The 26,637-nt window shown below is 40.4% G+C and overlaps 1 protein-coding gene across 1 annotated transcript; it reads right to left on the reverse strand.

The window, feature by feature from the left end:
- Window positions 1-799: 799 nt before the first annotated feature.
- marchf5 (membrane-associated ring finger (C3HC4) 5) lies at window positions 800-26,616 on the reverse strand. Its single transcript, XM_054798831.1, has 6 exons — window positions 26,199-26,616; window positions 17,252-17,454; window positions 5,990-6,120; window positions 5,683-5,866; window positions 2,412-2,578; window positions 800-2,248 (listed from the first exon to the last, which is right to left on the reverse strand). Exons 1-6 carry the CDS (start codon window positions 26,240-26,242, stop codon window positions 2,132-2,134), a joined length of 846 nt encoding a protein of 281 aa, XP_054654806.1. The 5' UTR covers window positions 26,243-26,616; the 3' UTR covers window positions 800-2,131.
- Window positions 26,617-26,637: the final 21 nt, after the last annotated feature.

Here is a 26,637-nt window from a genome sequence, read left to right on the forward strand (position 1 = left end):
AAGTCAATGGTGCAAAATAAGTAAAGAAAAATGCTTTGGCTTTTTTTCCACAAAGCCTTCCTGCATCCAACTTATTCCCTGAGTTTGTAAATAATATAACAATGTAACACAAAGTATTTTTCATTTTTACAAAATAATTTGACGATGTGGTGTCGCGGCGATAAATAATAATAGTAATAATTTCAATTTGTTAATTTCTAGGTAAACTCGGAATACACCCGTGGCTCGAGTTGGCGAGTAGGAACTCCGAGCGGCCTTAAATGCACTTTTTCCGGTTGGAGGTCGGTAATTTACGAATGTTATTGAACGCACTGTCACCGTGTCGATAAGAACGCTAAGTCGAGAGAGGTGTTTAAAACAGCGTCTGAAAATTGTTAATTCCATCCATCCATCCGTTTTCTATGCCGTTTATTCTCAGTAGGATCCCGGGGATTATCTTAATTCATTATAAATAAAATTTACTGTTACATATTACGCTATTTGCTTTGTCACCTATAACACAAAATCTATGTTTTCTTCAAACAAATAGCATATGGAATATATTGACCTAGACAAGGCTGGTTTAAACATCCTAAATGTATCAAAGTGGCCGCTCACATCCGGTCATTGACTGACAATACTGTAATTTGCATAAACTGCATTGCATACATGCAATGCACGTTTTCAAAAGGAAGTTTTGGTCGCCTGAAAACAGTCCAAAAACAGTTATGCTACAGTAAAACGGAAATCACGCACTAGGACCAAGCGGGCAACGGCCGCTTAAACTGAGGCCTGTTTACCTTTATACCTTTAGACCACCCACAAGCTAATCGATTGGGTCAGCTGATTCTTTTCTAGCGTGTGATTGGCCGTCCCCACTGTCACTCCTGCGGTGCCTGGGCGGGTGTTTGTGTCAATTAGCCAGAGCCCGTGTTCAGCTGCCACAATGTTGTCAACATGTTGGACGTTTGTTCTGTTTCACATCAGCTCGACGAATTTTAAATATTTAACATAACGTTTGAGTTTCTGCCTGCGTGCGTTTGCGTGTTTGGTTACCCCGCTCTCGCCTCTGAAATCAACATTTCGTCCATATAATGTACACGCTATTGTGTTACTCGGTAAACATTAAAAGACAGCAGTTTTTATATTTGGAAAAATACATTTATTGACATAACAGATATCAAAGGACTGCACTGAGAAGCAACTTGTGAGACTACAGTGAGTTTGCAGGTAAAGCTTGCCAAGCTTACACATGCAGGTTAAATATTCCAAATGTCTTCACAATAAAGTCACATTACACTTTGTGACTTTTCTCCTTGAAAGGAAACCAGCAATGTACAGCTTTTATTGTGGAAATCACCCCACTCACACACACCATTGTAAAAATCAAGCAGTGAAACCTACTTTGTAAATGAACTTATTACAGTCGACCCCTTTCACATTCCTAAGTGTTCCTTGAGTTAGTATTGTTGGATCACGGCGGCTAAGCGGAAACAGAGTGGAAAAAGTCAGCCATCTTGAAGATGTGACGCATTCCAACATTCACAGTAATGAGTGACGACCACCAAGCAAGTGAAAGGTGTCAAACTTCTAGCTTTTGCGTTGCACATGCGTGTGGACGTCCCTCACGAGACAAATCCTTGAGATGATCAGACGTGATTGCAAAAAAGCTTGCGACAATCGAGAAGTTGAAGGCTGCCGAGCCCTGAAAACGAAAGAAAATCAAAGAAAATGATTTTCTTCTACCTGGTTGTGTTTGAAATATTGCAAAGCAACATTTTATTTCATCTTTTTAATACTTCTCAAACACTGGAAGGGCTCCCAACAGAAAGGAACTTTACCAACGAACATGATAAAACAACCGCTGATGTTTATTGTGATTATAAAACCTTGCATGGCTTCCATTTCGTCACCTTAAAATACAACAGAAGTGTTTATGATTGTGGAGCACATTCTCTGCTTCGTGTGTTTGTGTGTGTCCATCTTTGCCAGGCTGGCGCGTCAAAAGCAAAGGTGGTTGGCAGGAAGATGCTGGGGTGTGAAGGTCATTGAGGGAGAGGGTGAAGCTGATAGTTGAGTCTTCATTACCAACAGTTCATCTCCTCCCACCCTCACCACCGCCCAACCCCCTTGATGTCCATCTGCTTGGTCCTCAGGCGTCCTCCTGTTCAGGGAAGTTGAGGATCTTACGGTGTGCTTGCCGCAGGTACTGCTGCTGTTTGAAGTACACTTTAAACGCCCCCTTGATGGCCACAAAGGCGATTCCTCCCTACAGGGGGTGAGCGGAGACAGACCAAGGTTTAAACACATAATGAAACATTTAAAAAGCAAGCACACCCGCTGTGTGTGTCGTGGGTCTGTGTGTGTGTGTGTGTGTGTGTGTGTGTGTGTGTGTGTGTGTGTGTGTGTGTGTGTAGGTAGGCGCCACCCACCAGGATTGTCCTCTGCAGGTTGGAGTTGACGCTGCTGAACATGAGTTTCCCCACGATGGTGGCGATGGTGGGGAAGACCAGCGCACCGCAGAGGATCCGGGTCGCTGAGACGTGATCGGCCAAGGGGCTGGCCTCTGCTGGGATGCGAGGGACTGGGCAGCCTATCCCTGTGGAGATGATGCAAGGAGGGAGAACTGAGTGTTGACGTTCATTAGTCACTGATGGAACTACTGCTGATGACTCAATCAGCTTGGACGAGTGTCCAATTAACTGTTTTTTTTTTTACACAAGCAGGGAAAACTGTTTCACACCTATGTCATTTTTTTCTTGTGGAAACATCCAGCGCTGGCGTGACCACTCGCGTCGTCATATACTCCTATGAGAAGGTGAACTGCCTTAACACCATCTACCTAAACCAGGGGTCGGCAACCCCGCACCTCCGGGGCCGCATGTTGCCCTTCAGCCTCAACACCGAAGCAGGGGAAATGTCCATTTCCTAAATGAATGTGAAATATCCGACTCACTGCAAGTCCGTGAATGCATCTGGATTGCGTTCTGACTGCTGATTGGACGAGCAAGGGAAGGGGGAAATAGGTTAATGTATGTTGAGTTGAGTTTGAAGCAAGTTACTGCACTGTAAAATAAAACAATGCAATTGATGTAAAACAGGAGCATAGCAATATGTTTTATAATGAGAAGCGCGCTGTAGCTATGTGCTCGGAGCCCGTGACACGCTAATCGCCGAGGTGATGACGCCAGGAGAGGCAGACAGTGTGCCACGGCAGCTGACCGTACACTCACCGCTCAAAAAAATATGTGCTTTCACTTTCACGTCTCCACATATCGGAAAAGTCTCCCAACGACGATGTCAGGAAAAGTCTTTACATTTGTCGCTAGTCGCTTTTGAGAAAACAAGTCACCAAGAGGGTTTGGAAAGTCGCCAGATTTAGCAAGAAAATGGGGTTGCACATGAGATGGGAAGCCATTCACAGATTGAGAACGCATGAAAGAATCGTTCATAAAAATATCAGAGCATCTATTCTCTGAATTAAAAAGTAAACAGGAAATTATTCAGAAAATGAAAGAATGTCTGTCTTTGCAAAGCCAGTCAAGGGCAGGACCAATAGAATGGTTACTCATGACCTTTCATGCAGGCATAAATGCTAGCAAACAACACTGATGTGCAGATATGTGAACTCTGATGGGACTTTTTTTAATCTTACACTCGGCTACATTTTGTTTTAAGTTTACACAAATATGGGAACCACTCGGGAAGACTTAGAGTCAAGTGTTAAAATGGTTTCAGAGTAGGCCTACACATGGAGGCGCATTTCTGTTTGTTGAATTTTGTGGTTGTAACAGGGAATATTTTAAAAAGATTACAATTTTTACAAGTTCATAAGCAGTGTCATGTTTTGTGGCTCCAACAGTTTTTTTTTTTTTTTCTGGAAGAGGAGGCAAAATGGCTCTTCTGATGGTAAAGGTTGCCGACCCCTGATCTACTGTAAACATAAAAACTAAGGAATGCCTAAGTCACAACTGGACCTAGTGTACGATTTTTTTGGCCGTGCAATTTTTGGCATTTTTTTGTTTTGTTTGTGGGGAACGTAGTTGTGGAGACCATGAAGATCTTGGACGAAGTGCGTAAGTTTGTCTTGCAACCTGACAAAAACAAAAGCGCCTGTAGAGTTTGTCTGACTTATCAAAGAACCTCTGTGGCTAGTCTACGGCTCATAAGTCAGCACATCAGTGCCCTCCGTGCGTTTCTTGCATTTTTTTTGCACGTAGACCGGCCATAGGAGCCCGTACGACCGGTTGTGACCTAGGCTGAAGGTCGACTGGCTCGTGTATACTACACTATTTGTCACTGTTCTGCAAATAACATGAACAGGGATAATGTGGCCCAGATTTTACATTCGTCAACATTTGCATGGCGTCAAATCAGCGCGCATAAAAACTACAGCCTGACCGATTAATCAGCCCACCAATTTTGATGCATCACCGATGAATTAACGTTGGTGAATATGTAAGCGATATATTAAGGTTTTTGCTGTGTGGAGATTCTGTCACGCCATTCCTGTGTGTGTCTGTGCTGCCCCTTACCCCCCCACACAAACACACAGACCAGCGAGGTGCAGCTCTGCCTGTCGCACTCCCTCGGCTGCAGCAGAGAAGCCGTGACGTTGTAAAACGGTATAACACTACACTTCAGTGCCCCGTAAGAATACTGTCCTTGCAGAAACACATTGTCAGGGCACGTCAAGGAGAACATTCTAGTTCTCCACGGAAGTTTTAGAAAGCGTATTACATTGTACATGTACAAGTTGTGTACATTATCTTTGTGAGATAAACAAAGATACACGCAACTGTTAATCCACGTCCCCCATCATCTAGTATAAGACTATTATACAGTGTTTTAAGGTGACATAAAAGGTATATGCAACTGTTAACTCCCATGCCCATCATTAATATAAGACCACTACACAGCGTCCCCCTTCACGTCATACTTGCATGCAGTATTTACAGGGGCTCATACATTCACAAGTTAATGTCTTCATTCAAATCATTTTGGAAAAGTTCCATTTATTTAGTTGTAATTTTCTATATTCCATGTTTTGAAAGCAGCTACACTGTTACACCTTTTTCAAGGCTCCCAATATTGGTATCGGCCCCAAAAATCTCATATTGGTCGTTCAATTAAAAAAACTCTTATATTGTATAGATTCACTAAGACAGAGTGAAATATTTTAAGAATGTAATTCTTAATAATTTTGCTGATAATAGTTCCCCGCTAATAAAAACCCCAAATTCAGTATCTTATAAAATCTAAAAATTTGTCAAAAAACTGCTAGTTTGTGCTCTAACCAGCAAACAAACCGCAAAAACCTCCAAAGTCTTTCATTGGTCTTTTTATCTGAATTGAACTCCAGCAATAAAACACGCTATTTCTGCTAGCTGATATTTGCCAAAAGGCTCGTAAAATATACTTTCAAAGAGCTCCGTTGCATTCTGCCACACACAGAGGGAGAGAGCGGAGCAAAGGGATGGTGCTCCTAATGCATTTTCTCTAACATTTTTCAGCGGAGTGCTCTTGCAAGTGGATCAAGATGTACCACATCAAAAATCTAGCAGAGCAAATGCACCCATTTTAGGCCAACCGAACATGACAAGTCATCCAGTGGATGTACAACATATAGCTTCTAGCAACCAAGCTTGGAAAAAGCCACGGCTTTCTAAATAGGAGGGGAAAAAGAAGGTAAAGCAAGCTGACCTGGGAAGATGCTGTTGAGGATCTGCAGTTTGTTGGAGTACTTCCTCCACAGGCGCAGGACGTAATCCTCCCAGCGGATCATCTTGCCGAGGATCAACATGACCGGGATGGTGGGCAGGCCGATGAGCAGGAACAGAGGGTCGGCCCGCTCCATCACATCTAGACCCTCCTTGTGGCCCACCACCTGCGGGAAGGACAGGACTCGAACTCAAGCTACAATCACTTGTACATAAATACAAACACAGGTCCATGCTGCAATAACTGAACAGTCGATGACACAACCTCGCATCGTCACGACTAGTCACACCTGCATGACGGTGACGGCACCGTACGTGACAGCGGTCCAGTAGATGGAGCCCACCATGATGCCAGCGGCAGCAAAGGGTCCAGCCTTGGAGATAAGTCGGTCGGCCAGGTCCAGTACGTAGACCACGGGACCTGCAACAAGAACGCAACAGGAGTTGTGAACACCGTCAGCCTACAGCAAAACAGGTATGAGGCTCAGTGTTTCAAACAGGTGCGCAGGAGAGAGGAATAACTCTGTGGGAGACAAAAAGTCAGTAAAAAAAAATGAAAACTGCAACAATTAGGTTGACAACTTTGTTCCATCACTTTTTCTGGTTGTTTTTTTTGTCACAAACAAGACGGAGCCGCTTTGAGATGGTACCCGCTGCTCGTTGAGAAGAGCAATACGTGCTTTCATGTTAGAAAGCCCACAATTTTTACATGTTTCTGCCTTTGTTTCGCCGATGATGTTTTTCGTCTAGCACTGAGATTCCGTACTTTGTTCAGTGGTCCTTGAACGCACCACTGCCACTGTACGTGCCACGACAGTGTTTCCCAACCTTTTTTTGTCTTGTGTACCCCGAGATCCTTTTTGTACGCCCTCACACACATGTGTTGATAATTCTCCAAAAGTAGAATGCAACACAAAACTGTTATGACTTTGGAGCAGGTTATTGTCTGCCTGGGGAAACCAGTTGTATCGCACGCGTTCCATTTTATTGTCTGGCTTAATATGAAATGACTGAGAATATTTGCTCATCATCTTGGAAATTAAATGTTTCCATGTACCCCCCTGATATTTGCTTGCGTACCACAAGGGGTACCCGTACCCCTTGTTGGGCATCACTTTGCTATGAGATGCAAAAGTGAAATCTATACATTCTATATGTTCCTGGAACACTGCCACAGTTTACTAAACTAGGGAAATAAGAGGCAGACTGTTGTGTCCTTTAACTTGAACACACACATCTATATTCCTTTGCCACTCTAAAGCAGTTCAAGCCCAGGAGACAAGTCATCCTCTTGAGAGCTTCTCCATTTTAGTCTCCAATGGTCTAGCTAAAAAGAGCGTCAAGAAGGGTCTGATTACTCGCTAAATAAGGTGTAAAACTGATCCCTCCTGCTTCACCTTCTTATTCTCATATAAGATATGTTAAACTGACTTACACACTCAGTCCCATAATATGTCAATGAGCATAGGCGAACAGGTAGAGCCAAATCTGTTAGTGGCGGGCTGCCACAAATAATGGGAAACACTGACATTCCCTGCCACATATCTGGGAATGAGATCACTCAAATGGTCATGTGAAGTGAGAGAATGTCAATCCTCAGTGGACATGAGGCGATAGAAAGTGCCGTCTCCTCAGTGCCATTCCAGGCCGACTCCACTGGGAAATCATGCAATATTTACAGAAAGGCAACCTGCCTTCCCCCCTCACTCAGCCCTCTGCTTCCTATTAATAACTACACCAGGATGCAGTTTGAGGAAAGGGGGGTGGAAGCTCAACAGTAACAGCTCGAGAAATTCAGCCTGTTAAAAAGTGAAAACCAACACAGAAAACCTTCAACCTGCATGTTATTTTTCTTGGAATTGTGTTTTACCACTGAACTTCCGGCCATTATGTGTGTGCCGGTGTGTCAGAGATGAGAGCGGCGCTTTATTCACAAAGCAGTTCAATTACCATATACAGCCGTCCCTCGTTTATTGCGGTTCATGTCGGCCACTGTCGACACTAACCTGCTGCTGGCACTCAGCTAACAGTCAACTCTAGCCAGCTAACGTCACACACGTCCCTTCCCAGGCCCCACTGCGCACACAACAGGTCAGAGATACTGTATTACACTTCATATCATGTCTTTTGAATTCCTTATATATGTATTTTCGTTCATTCGGCCATTTTTATCCTTGAAAATGCTCAATTTAGGCCATGAATATGTATAATTTGCTTAAATATGCATATTAAAAAAAATAGACCATTTTTAACCACGAAAAAGCAATAATTTATTAATTAACTTTTGTGATGGAGAAAGGGTGCAATGTTCACTCACAGGCCACATCTACATGGACACGTCATTAGGTACACCAGCCTCCAAATATCTAATCCAGTGCTTCTCAAATAGTGCAGACCTGCCAACATGTATGAATTTGTTGTACTCAGCTTGCAATTTGACTCGCTCGTATGCTTCACTGCTCTCCATTTTGCTGCATTTCGCTGGTTTCAGTTTCCAGTTCAGCCTGTACAGTACAGATAAATAAATAAATGTTATCACTTTCTCAATAGTATTTCCAATTGGGGGGGCGCGGAAAAATGTCCATCCCCCAGTGGGGGCGTGACAGAAAATAATTGAGAACCACTGATCTAATCCAACATAGGAGCTACAGCAAAAATACTGCCTCTCAGTATGGTTCGGTGCAGTTGTACACCACGGGTATGTTATAAGAAGTGATCAATATACGGTGGTAAAATATTGTTAAACTGCATTTGTGCATTTCTAAAGCAAGCTTTGTTGTATCAGGGAACACAGTCGGTTGTGATAAGAGTATGCCTAATCTCCTGATTGTGTCTATATAGAAAGACTAAACCTTCCGGCATAAATAGATGATTTTCTTTCCATTTTCCACGATCAACAAGCAGCAGAGCAAACTTTCTGATATGACCAGCAAGGAGAAATTGTGTTGACCTACTTTGCTGCCCCAGCTAAGCGGGTAAAATGTACATCCGTTGTGACATTTTGTCATGAAAAAGGGTACACCCCATTATTTTTTTCCATATAGAAATGCCACAAGATGCACCTAATGTCATGGCCTAAAGCCTGCCTTATGTGAAACATGACTAACTGCTTATTTGTGCAATATACAGGGAAAACCAAAGGCGCAAAAACTCCAACCAACTCAAGTTTGTGTGTGGGTGTGAGGCTAATTAAAACATTTCAGGCTCTGAGGGAATTATTCCGAACTTATGGGCTTTTTTTTGGCCGTTAAGAAGCTGTTTACAGAACTAGACCAACTGTTAACCATAATTATTTTCCACAGATACCGCTCTCTCCACAGCAGGGTACATGAGAGCTGTGAGCTACTGGACCACAGGTGTCCAAACGTTTTCCACAGAGGGCCGCATACTGAAAGGGCCACTTTGATATTGTGTAAAACAACACACAGATATGCTAAGAAGTTATATACTGTATATCTCAAGAAAAAAACTGCATCTCAGCTTTGTGATTAGGGGTGCAACAATTCCTTGAATAACTCGAGTACCTCGATGACAAAAAATTATCGAGGATTTTTTTTTGCCTCGAGGAATCGCTTACATCACCATCGCGCTTACGTCACTCACGCAGAGGATGAAGAAGGAAGCGTATGGCGCGGGAAGATTGAAGAGGCAAGAGAATGCGACACGGCAATGACCTAGAAGGAAAATAAAATGTAAAAAACAGACAGAAAATGTGACTAAACAGCAAGTTGAACACCGTGACGTGTATCCGCTGTAAAGCGGCACTTGCATACCACAACAGCACACCTTATATGTTGCATCACTCCTCCCGAATGGAGCGGAAGAGCCGCGACTAGGTTAAATTAATGTAGCGCAAATCAGTGAGATTCATTTTAATGTATCTTACTAACATAACTTTAGCTGTGTGGAGGGCTAGCTTTCACTTAATTATGACTACTGTCTAATGTGTGGCAGTTTATTACGATGGCAACGTGACTTCATACAAGGTTTATTTCATCTGCAAAAACACGGCGCTGTGAGTTAAGAAGAAGAAAGCATTTTAGCTCACTAATCAGTAGCTGGTCATTTCTAGCAGACAATACTGTGTAATGGAACAAGGAAGCGAGTGTCTCACTCCGTTGAGAGTAATGTGTTCCACCACAGAAAGTGCCTTCATTTTACTTTGAACACTACAAAAAGTCAATATCTTGTAAAGAATATTTGTCTTATTTTTAGTCAGCCTGTCTACGTCTAGGATTTATAAATGCACAGCCATCAACATCATGTAATATGTAATTTAGTCTTAGTAATGTCTTAGTAAAGTCATTATCATTTCTCTCCTTTTCCAGTAAATAGTTAGTCTGGGATGGATAAATTCATCTACGTAAGCTCCATCATGTAGTCCATCAGACCCAAGAAAATACAGTTTATTCCTATGCACAATGTGAATTTAAGAAATAAAACAGTTGATTACCTAAAAAAATGTAATCAATTGGTCGTTGTGTGAAATGTTTTATTTTCTCGTGTGTATTTATAATTGCACTTTAACCAAACAAAAATATTTTTTTTCAAATTACTTGATTAATACTCGATTGAATACTCGATTGCTAAAATATTCGATAACTGCAGCCCTATTTGTAATGTAGGTTAAAAAAACAACAAAAAAAAAACGTATTATTAGTATGAACTCTGCTCTTCCCGACCTAATTTTCTAAAAATAACTTTATTTTGTGTGGTTTGTTTCTCATAATATTACGCCTTTGAAAAAATGTATCTTTAATATTTTAACTCTATGCTGAAATGACATTATTTGACGTTATTCTTTTTGTTGTTTATTCTTGTAAAATTGTCTTTTTTCCCCTTCATTAGACTATGACATTTTTCAGAAAATTACAGCTGTTTTTTTTTCCCCATTGCTGCTGTAACATATTTTTCTTTCATATTTTAACTTTATGCTACTATAATGACATATTTTTCTTTTTAGATTGTAACTTTTTTATCTTAATATTTGGATTTTATTCTTGTAAAATTACTGCTGATGTTTCCATTTGTTTGTTTGCTTGCTAAATAGTTTTTTAGAATGTGCTGCAGACCAGTAAAAAAACAAATGGTCTCCGGGCTGCACTTTGGACACCCCTGTACTGGACAAACTCAAGACATGAAGACAATAAAAACATTGAAAAAGGAAGATAGTATTTAATATTTTCCTCAGCACTTATTACTACACCTGTTTTGAAATGTAGTTGTGGACGGACTTGCTGTGCTTGAGTGCATTCACGTAGTTTATTTTGATCAAAGAGTAAGAGTGCCTTTTGCTCTCTACATCGTCACAGAGAAATAGGTCGCCCCATAAAAGCAAGCCAAGCATTTCATTGCATCCACTGACAGCTGATTTTATAATTACAATAATGAAAAAGGGAGAGTCAGGGGTGAGTAACTACATCGCTTCAGCAGCATGTGTGTGTGTGTGTGTGCATGGGCACGCTGTTGTGTTTATGTTCTGTGGGTAGACGGACTGCAAAAGAGGAGCAACCGAGGACACGGTGTCCTCTGAGCCATGTTGTTGATAGCCTCTCTTTGGCTCTGCAGTAGGTGCTGATGGGAGTAATGGCACGCAGGAATACAGAACCACCACCCAACTTCTACCACTTGTGCACCATTCACCTCTTAAAATTAATAAAACGCAGGTCAATAGTAGGGATTCCACAGTGATTGTCTGTGCAAGTGAGCTGTCATTAGCTCCATCTCCCAAATTAAAAGGTGTCGTCTCAGTGTGAGCAAGCTACAAAATTGCAGCGTGTGCAGTCAAGCAAGGACAATTGCAGAAATTCATTTTAAAATTACAAATAAACTACACTCGAAGAACAGGCTGTGTAAATAAATGCACAGTGCCCTTGTGCCTTCACAACCACTGCAACAAAAGGTTGCAAGAAAATAGCAACAAGTCACTGCAGCAATGGAGCAGCAGTATCATAATCACTTTGCTCACTTTTAGCCAAAATGAAGCTCGGTAGATCTGATTAATTGGTTAAAATATATAGACAGTAATCCCTCATTTATCGCGGTTAACTGGTTCCAGACCCGACCAAAGACATTTCACCAAATGCTTCAAATGATCTGCAAATATTTGGCAATTAGAGGAAAAATCATCAAGTTTCAAAACATCAAATCTTATCAGCCACCTAAAACACCAGCATCCCTACAATGGCCGGGGCCCAGGGCTTGTTCCTATCGCCATGTCTAATGAAAGCGCAAAAACTTTTGCCAGGGACGACACGAGGGCTAAATGGTGCCCAGCAACTAAGCAGAACTGCGTTGCCCGTCACGGAAATCCGACCAGAACTGGACTTGCGGGACCAAATGGGGGGGTAAGTCACTGTTGATACAGTCCACTGCAGATTGGGGATGTCATACAACTTCAAGTAAAAAAAAATCCGAACTATCCCTTTAAAAGGAGACTGGACCAAAGGGGGCTGAAATAGCAGATGCTTTGCTTGTCAGTATTCTGAACCGCACAATTTAAAGTTGATCTTTAAACTTGCTTTACTTTATCTCGGAGACATGCGGTTCACAGCTGAGCTCAAAAGTCATATGGATGCTTTTTTTTTGGTCACTTCCAATCTGTACGCTTTTGCTGCAAATGAAAGATTCCTAGTTATTAGTTATATGATTAACAAAAAAAAAAACAATAAAGATAGCATGCAATAACTGCAGTACTGCAATATTAGACACATCCTGTCACAAATCATCGATTGTCCAGGAGTAGCAGCGGCAGCAGCACACTCCTCTCAGCTTTTGATGAGCTGCTTCATCAGCTCCTCCCTTGACCCAGTTTCACTCCTACTCCCAAACTCATAAAGCACCACAGCACTTCTGACATTTTTATTTCTAGATGAGATGGCAAGGTAAACTCAATGTGCTTTAAATCTCCACAAATCTGTAACTGTCGGGAAACCATGCCATGGATTCTCACAATGAAGCTCATATTTGAATCATCACTATTCATATCTCATAGATCACCTAAAATGAACTCCTTCATTCGGAGTCCAACAAGGACTTGAACCCCATTTAATCCATATTATGCAAACTGCAAATATCACATGTAGCAGGTTATTTACTGGGCCGAGGGAAGTGAGCTGAAGTTTCTGCTTATAACACCCCGGGTAAGTGACAGCACAGCTTTGTTCCCTATAAATATAAATGAACCTTTTTACCAGCCAGGCTTCCAGCAGACAACGCTGCCTTGAGGCCAGGTCTCATTTCACGTTGTAGCGTCTTGCTCTTTGAAGATAACATTCTAGTAGCTCAGTGACTGATGGGTAATTCAGTGCGTGCACTAGTAACCACAATGTGTGTGTAGTTGATTCTTAATGCACCTTGTACCAAAGATTGCTGTCTAACGAGGAATGGCTGTAGATTAAGGACAACAGAACTGGAAAGTAAGCAGGCAATAGCTGGCGTTTCAAAACCCTCGTCACAAAGACAAGTCAGGATAATTGAAAATGCTGGTTTCTCCAGAGCAGTGATTCCCAGCCACTGTGCTGGTGCGCCGCAGGAAATTACCCAATTTCACTTAATTGGTTTTGAAAATAAGTATATATTACAGTGTTTTTCGCTACAAATAGATTTGGCGCTGCCTGTTCGTACTCGCTTATAAACACATTATAATGGGACTGTCTGCGTAACTCATTCACTGTCACAGTGCATGCAGTCCCAGACCACAACGTTCCCGCCACAATGTTTGACACGGGCACGGCACAATTACCCCACTTGTGTTGCCAGCTATTTAGACAATGTGTTGTGTCATTTTCAGTGGATAGGATTTTTACACTTCCATACAAGCTGTACACTAGTTTAATTTCTATAGTGTTGTCCCTTGAGAAGACATAGTGTAACTCGGGGGTGTCCAAAGTGCTGCCCGCAGGTCAATACATTAAAAAAATCGAATTTAACAACAAAACAAAAAAATATATATATTTTTTTAAAGAAGCTAAAATTGAAAAAACTGTCATTTTATAATATTAAAGTCAAAGTATTAAGAGAAAAAAGTTGTACTATAACAACAAAAAGTTGAAATTTTACGAGAAAGAAGTAATATTATGAAGAAAAATAATGTCATTGCAGTAGCATAAAGTGTAAATATTTAAAGAAGAGACTTTAAAACCTTAATGAATTAAGACATATCGAATAGTATTAGTATAAGAAAGTTTAAAATAGCTGGAAAATAAAAGAAAAAGTCACAATTGAATGAGGAAAAAAAGGCTGCAATTTTACAAGAATAAACCTGTAATACAGTGTTCCCTCGCTCTAACAAGGTTCACCTTTCGCAGATTCTTTCTGTGCTTTTTGTTTTCTGCATCCTGATGGCTGTAGACCATAGACCATAGGCTGTAGACAATGAACCTCCTTCGTGCCTGCCGTGTTTTCTGCAGTACGCTAGCTTGCTTGCTAGCTTGTAAATGAATCTTCGGTTGGAAGGAGGAGGAGGACTGCAACGGGAGGAGTGCTGCAGCAATATGTTTTAACAAGGATACAAAAACGCTACAGTGCAATGGAACAGCACCAGGACGAAGAGGCACTGTCACGGGACACGTGAGTGACTTATAATTTCTTGTGTCCGAACTGTGGTTGACCATTAAAATTCAAACAAAGGTTTGAACTTTTTTGAGTGTTTAAACAACAGAGAAATGTGAGAAAATTATTAAAACATATATAATAATTGTAAAATAATGAAGTTGGCTACTTCGCGGATTTCACTTATTACGGGCTATTTTTGGAACCCATCCCCCGCAATAAACGAGGGAACAGTGTTTATTAAAAATAAAAATTTTAGTAGCATGTAGTCGAAATATTAAATATACATATATGATTTTTTTTTTTGTAATTTTGGGAAAATTAGGTTGGGGAAAAAGTTATATTAAGAGAAGTCAAAATATCATGGGAATAACGTCATACTTACAAGTACAAAATTCATATGAGGAAAGTTTAAATAGTTGAAAAATTAACAAAACCAGCAGAAATTGAAAAACAGCTGTAATTTTAATATATATGAATAGAAAAACGGCTTCATTGAATGAGGAAGAAAGTTGTTTTACGGGGTGAAACTCATAATATTATGGGGGCAAATAATGTCCTTTTAGTAACATTTTACCTATATCACAACGCTGAAACGCATTTTTTCCTTGAAATATAGACATACCTGATCAAAATCTGAAGACCAGTTGAAAAATTGCTAGAATTTTAAGATCCAAATGTGCAAAATGCAAATTCTAGCAATTTTTCCAACTGGTCTTAATATTTTGATCAGGTCTCTATAACTTCTTAGCATATCTACATGGGTTGCTTTACAAAATCAAATCAAAATCAAAGGCGCCTTTGCACCATTTCATTTTTAGGTATGTTGCTCTCAGTGCAAAAAGTTTAGACACCCCAGCTGTAACCGGACTTCTCTTTTGTATATAACATATTCACTTTATACTGTACTTTTACTTCAGTAAATGGCAATATATAATGTCAGAAAATCATAAACTGAAATAGTATTCAAAACATGTTAACACTAATCAAAGATCCTCTCTATGACAGGAACACTGATGTTTTAAAGAAACTACAGAAAAAATGCTCGACAAACATCCTCTATATGACAGGAGCTTGGCTGTTTTTTAAGAACTGACAGCAAAAACAATGTCAAAGATCCTCTGACAGGAATACTGATCTGTTACCTAGTCAAAGATCCTCTATAAGACAGAGTGCCATTCTACCTACTGCAAAAATGCTAGTCAAAGATTTTCAATATGATAGAAGAACTCTTCGGTTTTTAAGGACCTACTACAAAAACCAAAACCCTAGTCAAAAATCCTCTACGTGACAAGAGTGCTCAGCGGTTTTTAAGAACCTACTGCAAAAATGCTAGTCAAAGATCATCAATAAGACTGAAGCACTCTTTTGTTTTTAAGGACATGCTGCAAAAAAAAAAAAAAAAAAAAACAACAATATAAGACCCTCTATAAGACAGAGTGCTCTGCTACCTACTGCAAGAATGCAAGTCAAAGATCCTCACAGACGAAGTGACAGAGACAGGGTGCTCTACTGTCTTTAAAGACCTATTGACAAAAAAAAGCTAGAGTCTGTGACAGTGTGCTCTGCTGTTTTTAAGGACCTACCGCAAAAACATGAGTCAAATATCCTCGCTATATCAACAGGACTAGGTTCTCAAATTGGGGTACGCAAATTGTCGGGGGCTACGTGAATAAAAATGAAAAACAATTAGCGCTTCACACTCACAATTACAAATGCACCTGAACGTCTCACAGCGCAGAGCGCCCAGTTAGAGCAGAAAGAAGGAAGGAGACAGACCATGAAGTTCTTTAATGCTCTGTGTCAGTTATATGAACAAGTAAGTAAGTTTGATGATTATGTTGAGCATTAAGCTCAAGTTCAACCCATTCAAACGGAAGAATCCCAGCCTCTGGCTGAAATAAAAGATATGTAGGACAAATACTAAATCTATTTATCAGTGCTCATGTAAAACTTTAATCAAAATGTGACAAAGACACATTTTTGAACCAGAATTACTTACTATGAAATTAATTAACCTATTAATCATGTTCAATATTTCAAGTTAATGAAGTTTTTTTTTTTTTTTTTTAAGGAGGAGCGGGTACATGGCTTCTAGTCACATGTCTGAAGGGGTAGGCAACTGTGAAAAGTTTGGGAACCACTGCTCTACATGACAAGTAGGGATTTTCCCACTTCCGAGCCGATACTGCAGCCTTGAATATTCGCTGATACCGACATCGATCCAATAACAGCACAGATCATACATACTTTTATTACTTGTTTAGTAGTGTGGATGTGGCTTGATCAAGTGATATAACTCAAACAGAGAATAACAGTCAGCAACAGTACGTATGAGAAAATCTCATACTTTGTTGATGCATCGAGTGTGTACTTTTATCCACAATGTAGCGAGGCTCGACATGCTCAATGAAGCGCTTGAACCTGACATTACTCAGTACTGACAGAGGCTGGCTCTTTTCTCTTATAGCCAAGGACTTTTTGTCGTCCCGTGGGAATTTCTCACACTTTGGAAATGTGTCAAACAGTGGTGGATGCTTGAGGAAGCCATGGTGTTGCAAAAATTCTCCTTCAAAAGCACGATGAGGTTGGTCGTATTAAACTACCCAGGTTCTGTGCCACTACAACTTGTGCATGACAAGTCTTGAACTCGGCCTCAATCTCTTTTTGGATTAGAACAAAAAACACAGCCACACGGCTGACATCACTCCTACTCTTGCTAAACACGCCTAGCACAAGATGTCGTCGTGATCACGTGGGTTCTGCATGTTGAATAGAAATGATGCTGCAATCAAGAAGAGAGCTTACCCCAAGTCGCACAACAACTATTTTACAGATTTTGGAACTGAGTGCACACATATAGCGCACCGGATTATAAGGCGCACCGTAGATTTTTTAGAAAATTAAAGTCATTTAAGTGTGCCTTATAGTGCGGATAAGACGGTACATCTCACCTGCACCCCGCCCATCCCCCAGATTGTTTTCAAGGTGCCACCTACCAAGCTTGGGAAAGACGATGAGATATTCTGCATTACACTGCGGGCAGGCTACGCGAGCTGTGCTGTTGCCACGCTGCTTCTCGTCCACCCAGCGCTGGAGGCAGGCCTGGTGGACCCACTTTGTTGAACCACGGCAGCGACACGGACGCACCCACTCTGCTGTGCGGTCATCTTCGTCTGTTGCAAAGCATACCCAGCAGCTCCTACAACAAACACATTCATTTTTATCATCATGGGTCGGATGAAGACAAAACACAACCTGGGATTCACATCAAAAGGCATTGAAAATCAATCAAAATTGCCATAAAGGTCAGGCTGATGAATGCATGTGCTTAGCAAGATCAAGGGACAAAGGCCATTAGACAAATAAGAAATGTAGCTTGTAGAGTATCTGACTGTAAAACAGGAACTGGTCCATGCAAACTCTTGGTCAAGCCATCAATGGCCCTTCATCCAACTGTCTCGCTAAGAGATTTTCCAGATTATATTTCAATATAAGCAGTTTCCCACAGATGTGATTACACTTCGGGTGGTGAGTGGGCCTGGCACGTGACCAGAACTACTCAGGGATTGGGGTGCTAACCATTCAGATCCATATCCTGTACTGATACATTTAAGCAGGGAATCGTACACGAGTAAAATTACTGGACAGGACCCTGGAGCCGAGAGTAGATAGTTCATCAAGGTTAGTACAGAACTCATATGAAGTATAACTGTAGAGGTCTGATTAGTCAACAGCATGCATGCTGGGCAGCATAGAGTCTACATTTATCCCCTACTAGTTGGGTTGCTGGTGCTTACATAGTCTCAGTAGACAGGACAGTTTGTGACTAAAAACAGAGAAAAACTATCTGTTTTTTTTTCTTCTTCTTCAGAAAATAGACCATTTACTGGAGGAAACACACCTCATTGCCCCTAAGTCAGTAATAACTTACAAATACACTCATTCCTCGCTACATGGCAGTTCAAACATCGCTTGAAAATTAGAAAATTAACTAACTAATAAATGACAGCTGTTTCCTGGTTGACAATGGACCATTATTTGTCAAAAAATATTGAATAACAAGATGTATGTCGCATTCTGGCTGCATTCAGTCAGTCATGGCATGTCTGACATGACATAAGGAAAAGATGTTCTCCTCCCAATCCGTGTGCAAGTGGTAAGTTGTGGTTTCTTACTGTGTCCTTCTTCCCCACTCTGTTTGAAACCCTTAAGTTTAGAATGAATAAATTCGAGGCTAACTACTTAGCTCGGTTGCATGCTATGTTTAAAGCGGCTGCCGTGTCCTGTCCCTGCAGTGATCCCGTAGCCTGCGCATTACAGTTGAGCAATGTGTTGTAAACAAACAATAAAAGGACTGTAAAGGTGACTATAGGGGTGTTATTTCATGTCTACATGTATCTAATAATGCTAAAAAAATCGTATTGAGAAAGTCATAAACACATTTGCTATGCTCTAACTATGAAATTATTCCATTTATTGAATCCTACTTCACGGAAATTCATTTATCGTGGTTGGGTCTGGAACAAACATGTCTGCCATGTGGAACTTGTCTACTTATCTGCATTTGTGAAAGTGATGTAAAGTTGGCATCCTGAAACACATGCCACAAAAAATATCTTGCGGGGAAAGCACGTTAAATAGATTCAATTTAATACAGCATTTGAAGAACAAACACTTGACTGACTATGGTGAGCTTTCGAGACTTATGGTGCAGCATCAAACAGCAGCTAACATAGTCGTTACACTCCTGTATATCGGACTAGATGGCCGGCCTTTCTCAGCAGTGGAAGACACCGAGTTCCGCCGACTGTTCTTTTACTTGGAGCCACCGCTACCTGATACCTGGAAATTCTGACAATGTGCTCTCACACTGAAAGTCTGCTTAAAGAAGGCGTCTCATCCTCTTAAAGTTTCAAGAGCCATATATGTTCTCTTGAAAAAGTAAGAAAAACGTTTTTGTCTAAATTAAGGTGATTTATTCTTAAGTATGTCAGCTTTTTAATGATTTATAAGATTCCCTTACAAAAAACAACAGGAATCTAGGAAACTTCACCTGCACTGTTGAATATCCCGGTATTTATTTCACAGTCACGCTGGTTGAATTTTTGGCAAAAAAGTTACTGAATCTATTTAACGTTACTGAATTGTTTTTGGATCGTATCGTTCTACATGAACCAATATCGTCCATGTATCGTATCGGCAACCGCAAATCGTGATACGAATCGAATCTTTATTAAAACCAATCGTTACACTCCTATGTGTAATAAAAAAGTACTTTGGTTGCATTATTTTTAGTGCTTTTAAGAGTTATTTCATAACCATATTCAATTCCACGAATTCATGTTTGTAACAAAAGCTTATTATTAAAAAAAAAAGCCCAGTAATGGAAAACCATGGAAAAACTGACAAACTATTGATAAAAAAAAAGTAGCGAGATGCATCGATAATCATTTTATCATCGCATCGCAGGCCTCTGAATCGTAATCGCAATGAATCGTGAGGTGGCCAGAGATTCCCACCCCTCGTTACTACCGCACTCAACTACACTTTGACAAGACTGAAGACTACCTGAGGGGCAATATTCATCCTTTCAATGACCTGAGATAAGCTGCCAATGTCAATGGAGATATTTGAACTTGTAAAAATATTTGTCGACAGACAAAGACTGCGACTGGGAGCTGAAGAGCTCACGTGAATGAGAGCAGTGAACACAGCAGGGGGTCAAAACTGAGTGCTCCTTCAGATTCATTAGCTCCTATTTTGGTAACCCAGTCCGGCAGCAGCACAGGATTTAATGGAACACCACCGAAATGCAATCCTCCATGCGAAACTCGAATCCCCAGCTCACCTTTTTGCCTCTGCATCAGTTAACAGAGCTCTAAAGCAGGTATGGCTTCAACTATCAACAACTACAACTATCAAAAACATAATGTAACTAATAAGCTAATAAAACATATTCAAGAATATAGTTCTTTGCCAGTGATGCAATGCTACTGAAAGTGGCCCACCGCCAAAGGCATGGGTTTTCCCATTTCAAGAGCAATTGTTTACATCTCACACAGCCTACATTAACTGTAAAGAGTATTTATGGTAAAAAAAAAAAAAAAAATACCCTCTCTATTATTAGAGGCAATGAACAAGGCTGTAAAAGGCATACTGTGTGGACACCAAAAGCAAATTCTACAGAAAGGCTGCTGTCATGCTCAAGCTGAGATAGGAAGGGTTACAAACAAAGTGTTATGAAATGATATGACAATCCAACTCGGCTTGAATCTATGTGTGCACACATAGGCATTGACAACAACAACAACAACAACTAATGCAGATTATAATTTATCGCGTGATCTGCGTTTGCACATCACCACATTCAAGTTTCCCGTTTCCTAATGCTTATCCTGAAATCGCAGAGAAGATGGAGCAAAATTCTCCTATTCAAGGCACACAGAACCAAAATGGAGTGCAATACTTGGCTGCACTCAATAGTTTGCAGTCTTTACCAAGTGTATTCATCAATGCCATGAGCACAGGCTTGGTCATATTAAAATCATTAATTACATACTAGGGGTGGCACGAGACACTCCGTTCATGAGAAGCGGCCGATACGCAAGATTGGGTGTACGAGAGCGAGAGAGGACGGGATTTTAACATTACTTTTTTAAAAAAGTACAACGAAAAAATATTAATATATTGCAATCTACTAATTTAATTTCAACTACATTACACTCTTCTGCACTCTGTGTGTATGCTACCAGCCCCGCCTCCACCCACCAAGACAAAGAAACTGTATGACTGACAAAATGGCTCACTCCGTTCATGTCGTTGTTCTGTGAAACAAACGCGCCAAGGTACTGAAACCAATGCACAGAGTGAACTCTCTTCCTGCCTGTTTAGAGGCGAGAGATGAGGAAAACAGACACGCATGCACATGACATTATATTAAGGGCGGCAATATAATTTTAATTTATTGTGTAATTAATTCATTAATTTATTATCGTCCTAGACCTAGTGCCCACGAAACACTTTTTTTCTGAACGAGATATCTTGTCAGTTTTAATCTTGCGAGATCTTGTGACACCCCGATTATGTACTGATAAACTCCCCAGAATAAATTCTAAAAATAAAACGATTTGACTATTTTCCCAAAGCATTCACACATAATTATCTTAAGTAAGCTTATATCTAGTTCAATATGAATCTCAGACTGTACGCTCCTAGCTTGCCAGTCTCTTAAAGGTGCAATAAAAGAATGCTTGTCAGCCTCAGCAGTCCTGTAATTGAGCATTTTTAGAGCGTAATCTATAACATTTGCTGACCTTTCACTCTTACAGGTCTGTGTAGGTCAGCACACCTGTCAGTTGGTAGCTCAGTGATTGTTCTAAATCAATCTGTGTAGGCTTTTTACAATGTGTCCCCGTGAGATTTTTATCAGGGATGCACCGATCCACATTTTTTCACTTTCGATCTGGATATAGCAAAGCTCTGTTTATAATAATAATATTATTATTATTACCAACACTGTTGATTTTATATGAGGCTGTAATAAACTCTTCTCAACAGGCAAGTATGATATGTACAAATGTATGCATGTATATTTCAAAAGGCACAGTATAAGGTCATTAAAGTCTTTGGTATATAAATTATAATAGGATCATTTCAAAACAGGTTTCAGGTTCAAAGGCTCCTCGTTTGGCTGCTGGCGTGTGCAGGAACGTAATGCGTCATTGCTGGTTTTCGCAAGTATGCGGTCACAATGTAGTTTGTCTGTGTAGATGCTGTCTTATTCTCTCTCTAGACTAGTGCAACTCTGTACTTTGAAAAAACATACTTTAGACGCACAAGGTACAGCACGCTCCATCATCAAGATTTGCTTAGGTTTGCCCCCCCCCAAATAACTCATTTGGAAGTATGGATTGGAAAACACAATGGGGCGAAAATTAGAGCTCTTACCTAATCCCATTTCAAATTTTACAATTAGGATTAGGATTTTACACAGGTTTTTCTTAAATTATATATATATAATACATAATATAGAATATAATATAGAACGTATTGTCTTGATTGTTTGGAAAATGAAAACTTCAAAAGGTGCAATGCTAATGCACTGTCCATGCACAGTCCATATTTTCCTTTGCATATTTTCACAGGAGTTCCATAATTTGTCGACAGAAGTCCACCCAGAAACCACCATATCTGGGTTCTCACAATTTCACTGGTTATTCAATGTGTCAGTCATCATTAGGATTCAATAACATTTGCCCGGGCTACGTACACTGGAAGAGGGGCTGTGATTTTTTGGCTCTCAGAAGTTAACAGAAGTTAATAGTCTATTGCTGGGGTAAACAATTGTCTATTGAGCCAAGTGAGGTGCTGTTATATATTATTACATCTATAGAATGAGTTTAATCGCTTCTCATGCCTTCTTGACACACACACACTCACATAGCACAACCAGAGTTGCACAACACTCAGATAACCCATGGAAAATACCGAGAGACACACAATAGATGTATTGTACTCCCCTCACACAGGCTTAACTCTCACTTCTACACAAACTTGACTTAGAAGGGAGCTAGAGGCTCTTGCTCAATCTTCATTGATGATAGAGTCCAGCGCTGTAATCAAATATATTGATCTTATTTTTTCTAATACAATGTGAACACCTTCTAAATTGTGTGATCACTGCTAAAGAGCTAAAGAGAAGCAATAGCATTCACAGTGCCAATCAAAAGTTCAGAGTTTATTAAGTAGCGTGAGGTAGCTAATGCATCAATGCTTAACGACTTTTAGGATCAATGATATGTCGAAAATATGTGCTTCTGATGAAAATGATAAAAGTCAATGTGTCTTTATGGACGTAAGGCTTGATGTGGACTATTTACATTTACTGGACCATTGTCAAAGTAACAGGACCCTATTTTTCGGACTTTAAGCGATCACAATAATTACAGGACAAGTCTTTACTTTGACTTGGAGAATTTATATCTTATAATTATCGACATCACCATAAGTTGTGGCGACGATTCTTTCTTGTGTTTTCTTTCTTTTCTTGGGAGAATGAACAGAATAAGATTTTCATTGCATAGTATAACTGCTGTTTTACTATGCATATGACAATAAAACTCTCTTGAATCTTGAATCTTGAATAAAAAGGTCTGGCAGGACTGAATGGACATCCCACCATCTTTTTGTGAAAAACTGCACTGCAGAGGTAACCTGAGTGCCTGAGGTAGGCGCAGATAAGAGCCTGCGGAGTCTTATGTTTGTCAGTGATAGAGGCTGAGCACACAACAGTCTAGGAGCAAGAGAACATGACGCACATCCTTTTGCTATCACCTTCTCATATATGACCAGTGATCATTGCTTCTAGCTATATGCTCACTAAAAGGTACGTTTACAAGACAATCTTCAAGTAGTGTATTTGCAACTTCCTAAAAGGAAACACTGTAAACCAGGGGTGTCTAAAGTGCGCCCCAGGGGCTATTTTCCACCTGTAGCTTGTTCTTTTATTATTAGATAATACACTAATTTGCATTGTCACCTATAACACATAGCTTATACAGCATATAGTACAATATACTGACCTATATTGGATTGGTAGGGCCCTATGAAGTAAATTCCATTTTTATTCTTTTAAAGCGGAAATCATAGGGCTTTAGATTGGTTTTAGCATCTCTAATGTACACATCAAAGCGGCCCCCACAGCCTTCATTTTTTTGTATGCTATATAAATGTTTTTATTTATTATTTGAGAATTTTATTTGTTGGCAAATTTCCTGCCAGTGGATTACAATTTCCTGGTACAAAACCTGTATCATTGCGCCCCTATTGTACAACACCTGATTCTGTATCCTGTACTTGAGAGTTACAAAACTGAGACTCGGCTTCAGCATTTTGTTTCAATTTGGCATTTCAGTCTCAATTCCTCATCAGTGTAAAATTTGAGAATAATTTCTTGAAAAAATGGGTGTCCCAAAAAATCATATACATACACACTTGAAATAATTGTAAACTGGGTGTTTATACCGATCATCCAGGACTGAAATCGGCCGATACCAATACCGATCACGTGAATTAATTATACATTTTTCATTTTATTCATAAGTGCTACTGGACAGGGGTGCTGTATAAAAGGGAAAAGTTAGGACAATTCCAAGGTCCCTTGACTGCCATGTGACCCAAAATATAGGTAATTTTTACTAACATTTTTAATTAATTAATAAACGGGGGGGCAACGTGATTTTTTTTTTTCCCCAATGGGACCCAGAATTCCTGGCTGCACCCCTGCTACTGGCTATATGATATGAAAAAAGAAACCATAAAATCACCTTAATTTAGACAAAGGCATTTCACTTACTAGACAACTCCTAAAATTTCCAGAGGATGAGACGCCTTCTTTAAGGAGACTTTGGCAAACTTCCACTGCTGCGAAAGGCTGCTTTCGTCCGATGAATTCGATTTCGGGTTATCAGCTTAGCCTTCCGACTGTCACACAAACGTTTGTGAGTGGCTGCGTTAGCGGTCACTTCACGCGAGCCTGCTGTGAGCCTCCAAAACTCACCATCCTCCGTCAAGTGTTGTTCTTTAAATGCCGTATTAAAGCGTTTTACCCCCACAAGGTAGTTTTCGCGACATGTGTTAGCATTTCGGTTCCACATCACAGACATGATTGCTTTTGTTTAGAGGGAAAGTGGGAGGGTGACACTGCCCAAGATGTTAGTTAGGGCAAGACATGACACTAAACAAAAGCAGTGCTGCCAGCCAAAGGTGCTAGCCACAGGTGATCGACTTTTGTGATTGCCGTTGAAAGGCATTTACCGGCATATGCCGATCACGCAATTTTTTACGGAAAATTGATCGGTGGCCGATCTACCGGACCATCCCTAGTGTATACATTTTTTTGGGACACCCTGCAGATTTGGCACTACCTGTTTGCCCTTGGGTCTAATAATGGGTCTGTCTGTGAATTTAGCTTGTCGTTATAACTCAGTAAGTAGCGGTATGCATCGTAATTCTGCTTCTTAACACAACTCATAAGCACCTTATCTGCCTGACAATAAGAACACATTGCAAGAGGGATCAGAGGCGGCAACCTACTCTGTATATTTAACGAGTATTACGACCCCTCCAGGTACTCTTTCAAAAAAAAAAGTAGTGACTTTTTGTGGTGTTTTTGGAGACTGACTTGAAAGCATCTATCGCTCTTCTCAACGAGGATGGGTGCCGCCGCGGGCCCCTCTTCCCATCTAAAACCACTCACAGGTGGCTCCGTCTTGTTTGCGACATTAAACAAAATGACAACAAGAAGCAACAGAAGAAAGTTTTGTTTGTATTTCTAAACATATTTGTCTCACTCACACCGTCCAATGCAATTACATGCACATGCGCCATGTAAGCAAATTAGACAACAACAACCCCCTCCCCACCACCAAAATAGATGGACATCGTATTTCATGTAGACACTGAAAATATTCATGTTGATGACTAAATGTAAAATCAGTGGGCTTGGAGACAAAATGTGGTTCCAAAAAGCACTATTAGATTATATTAAAATCTGAAATGGTAACCAGATTCTTATAAAACATAACTATTTTTTAGCATAATCAACTATGAAAGTATAGCAAGGTTAATAGCTATCAAACCAAATATATGGTAGAAAAAAATGACTTTGCAGCACCGTGTTGTACTATACAGTACAGGGGATACGAATACCAAGTACTAGTCCAGGAGCAAATCCAGACTAGGTCAGACATATTTGTATCTAATTCTCAAAGAACACAAATCACGCTAGTCTCGTTTAGTTATAAGACAAAGTGTCGGTGAAATTACTTATTACATCAACTTGCTTGAAATATTCTGACACTTCTAACCCATCAGGGTTTAAGCAACCGTTGAGATTTCACGTAACGCACATTGCTGCCATTAGCATGATAGCGACACACTCACCTGTCCAGGTTCTGTTGCAAGACCACCGCATCATCTTCAGCCATTATCGACAAGAGGACAATGTGGTTTAGGCGCCGTTATGTTGGTACAGGGGATTTCTTGATTTGAAGATTAACATAAAAACGACAAGCCCGTTAAATCACGGGCATCGGGAAAGGCTCCTAGCTAAACAAGCTACAAAGGCCTTCGTGTTGACGCCGCTCGCCTGCTAGACACTAATCTATTTCTGAGCCTAAATATGTTCATTCGCGGTCATTGCGGTCTATCTAGCACTTTAAAGCAGCAAAACAAATAAACATTATTATTCTGGCTACGGCCTAGTCTGTCACTCATATTATCACACTAGCGTGACCGACAGACTTTGACTCCGTTGACAGGGGACTGTCAGGTAGCGCTGGGTAGTACGGCCATGCGTGACGACGTCATCAAAACAAGGACG

Source organism: Dunckerocampus dactyliophorus, chromosome 14, assembly GCF_027744805.1.
Source record: "Dunckerocampus dactyliophorus isolate RoL2022-P2 chromosome 14, RoL_Ddac_1.1, whole genome shotgun sequence".
NCBI classification, from domain to species: domain Eukaryota; kingdom Metazoa; phylum Chordata; class Actinopteri; order Syngnathiformes; family Syngnathidae; genus Dunckerocampus; species Dunckerocampus dactyliophorus.

What these genes read in the sequence shown, in the direction of transcription:
- marchf5 (XM_054798831.1), bottom strand. Translation starts at nt 26,242, where the DNA reads ATGGCTGAAGATGATGCGGTGGTCTTGCAACAGAACCTGGACAG. An exon ending in TTGCAACAGAACCTGGACAG is followed by an intron (nt 17,455 to 26,198) that starts GTGAGTGTGTCG and finishes TGTTTGTTGTAG; the next exon opens with GAGCTGCTGGGTATGCTTTG. An exon ending in ACCTGCAGAGGACAATCCTG is followed by an intron (nt 2,249 to 2,411) that starts GTGGGTGGCGCC and finishes CACCCCCTGTAG; the next exon opens with GGAGGAATCGCCTTTGTGGC.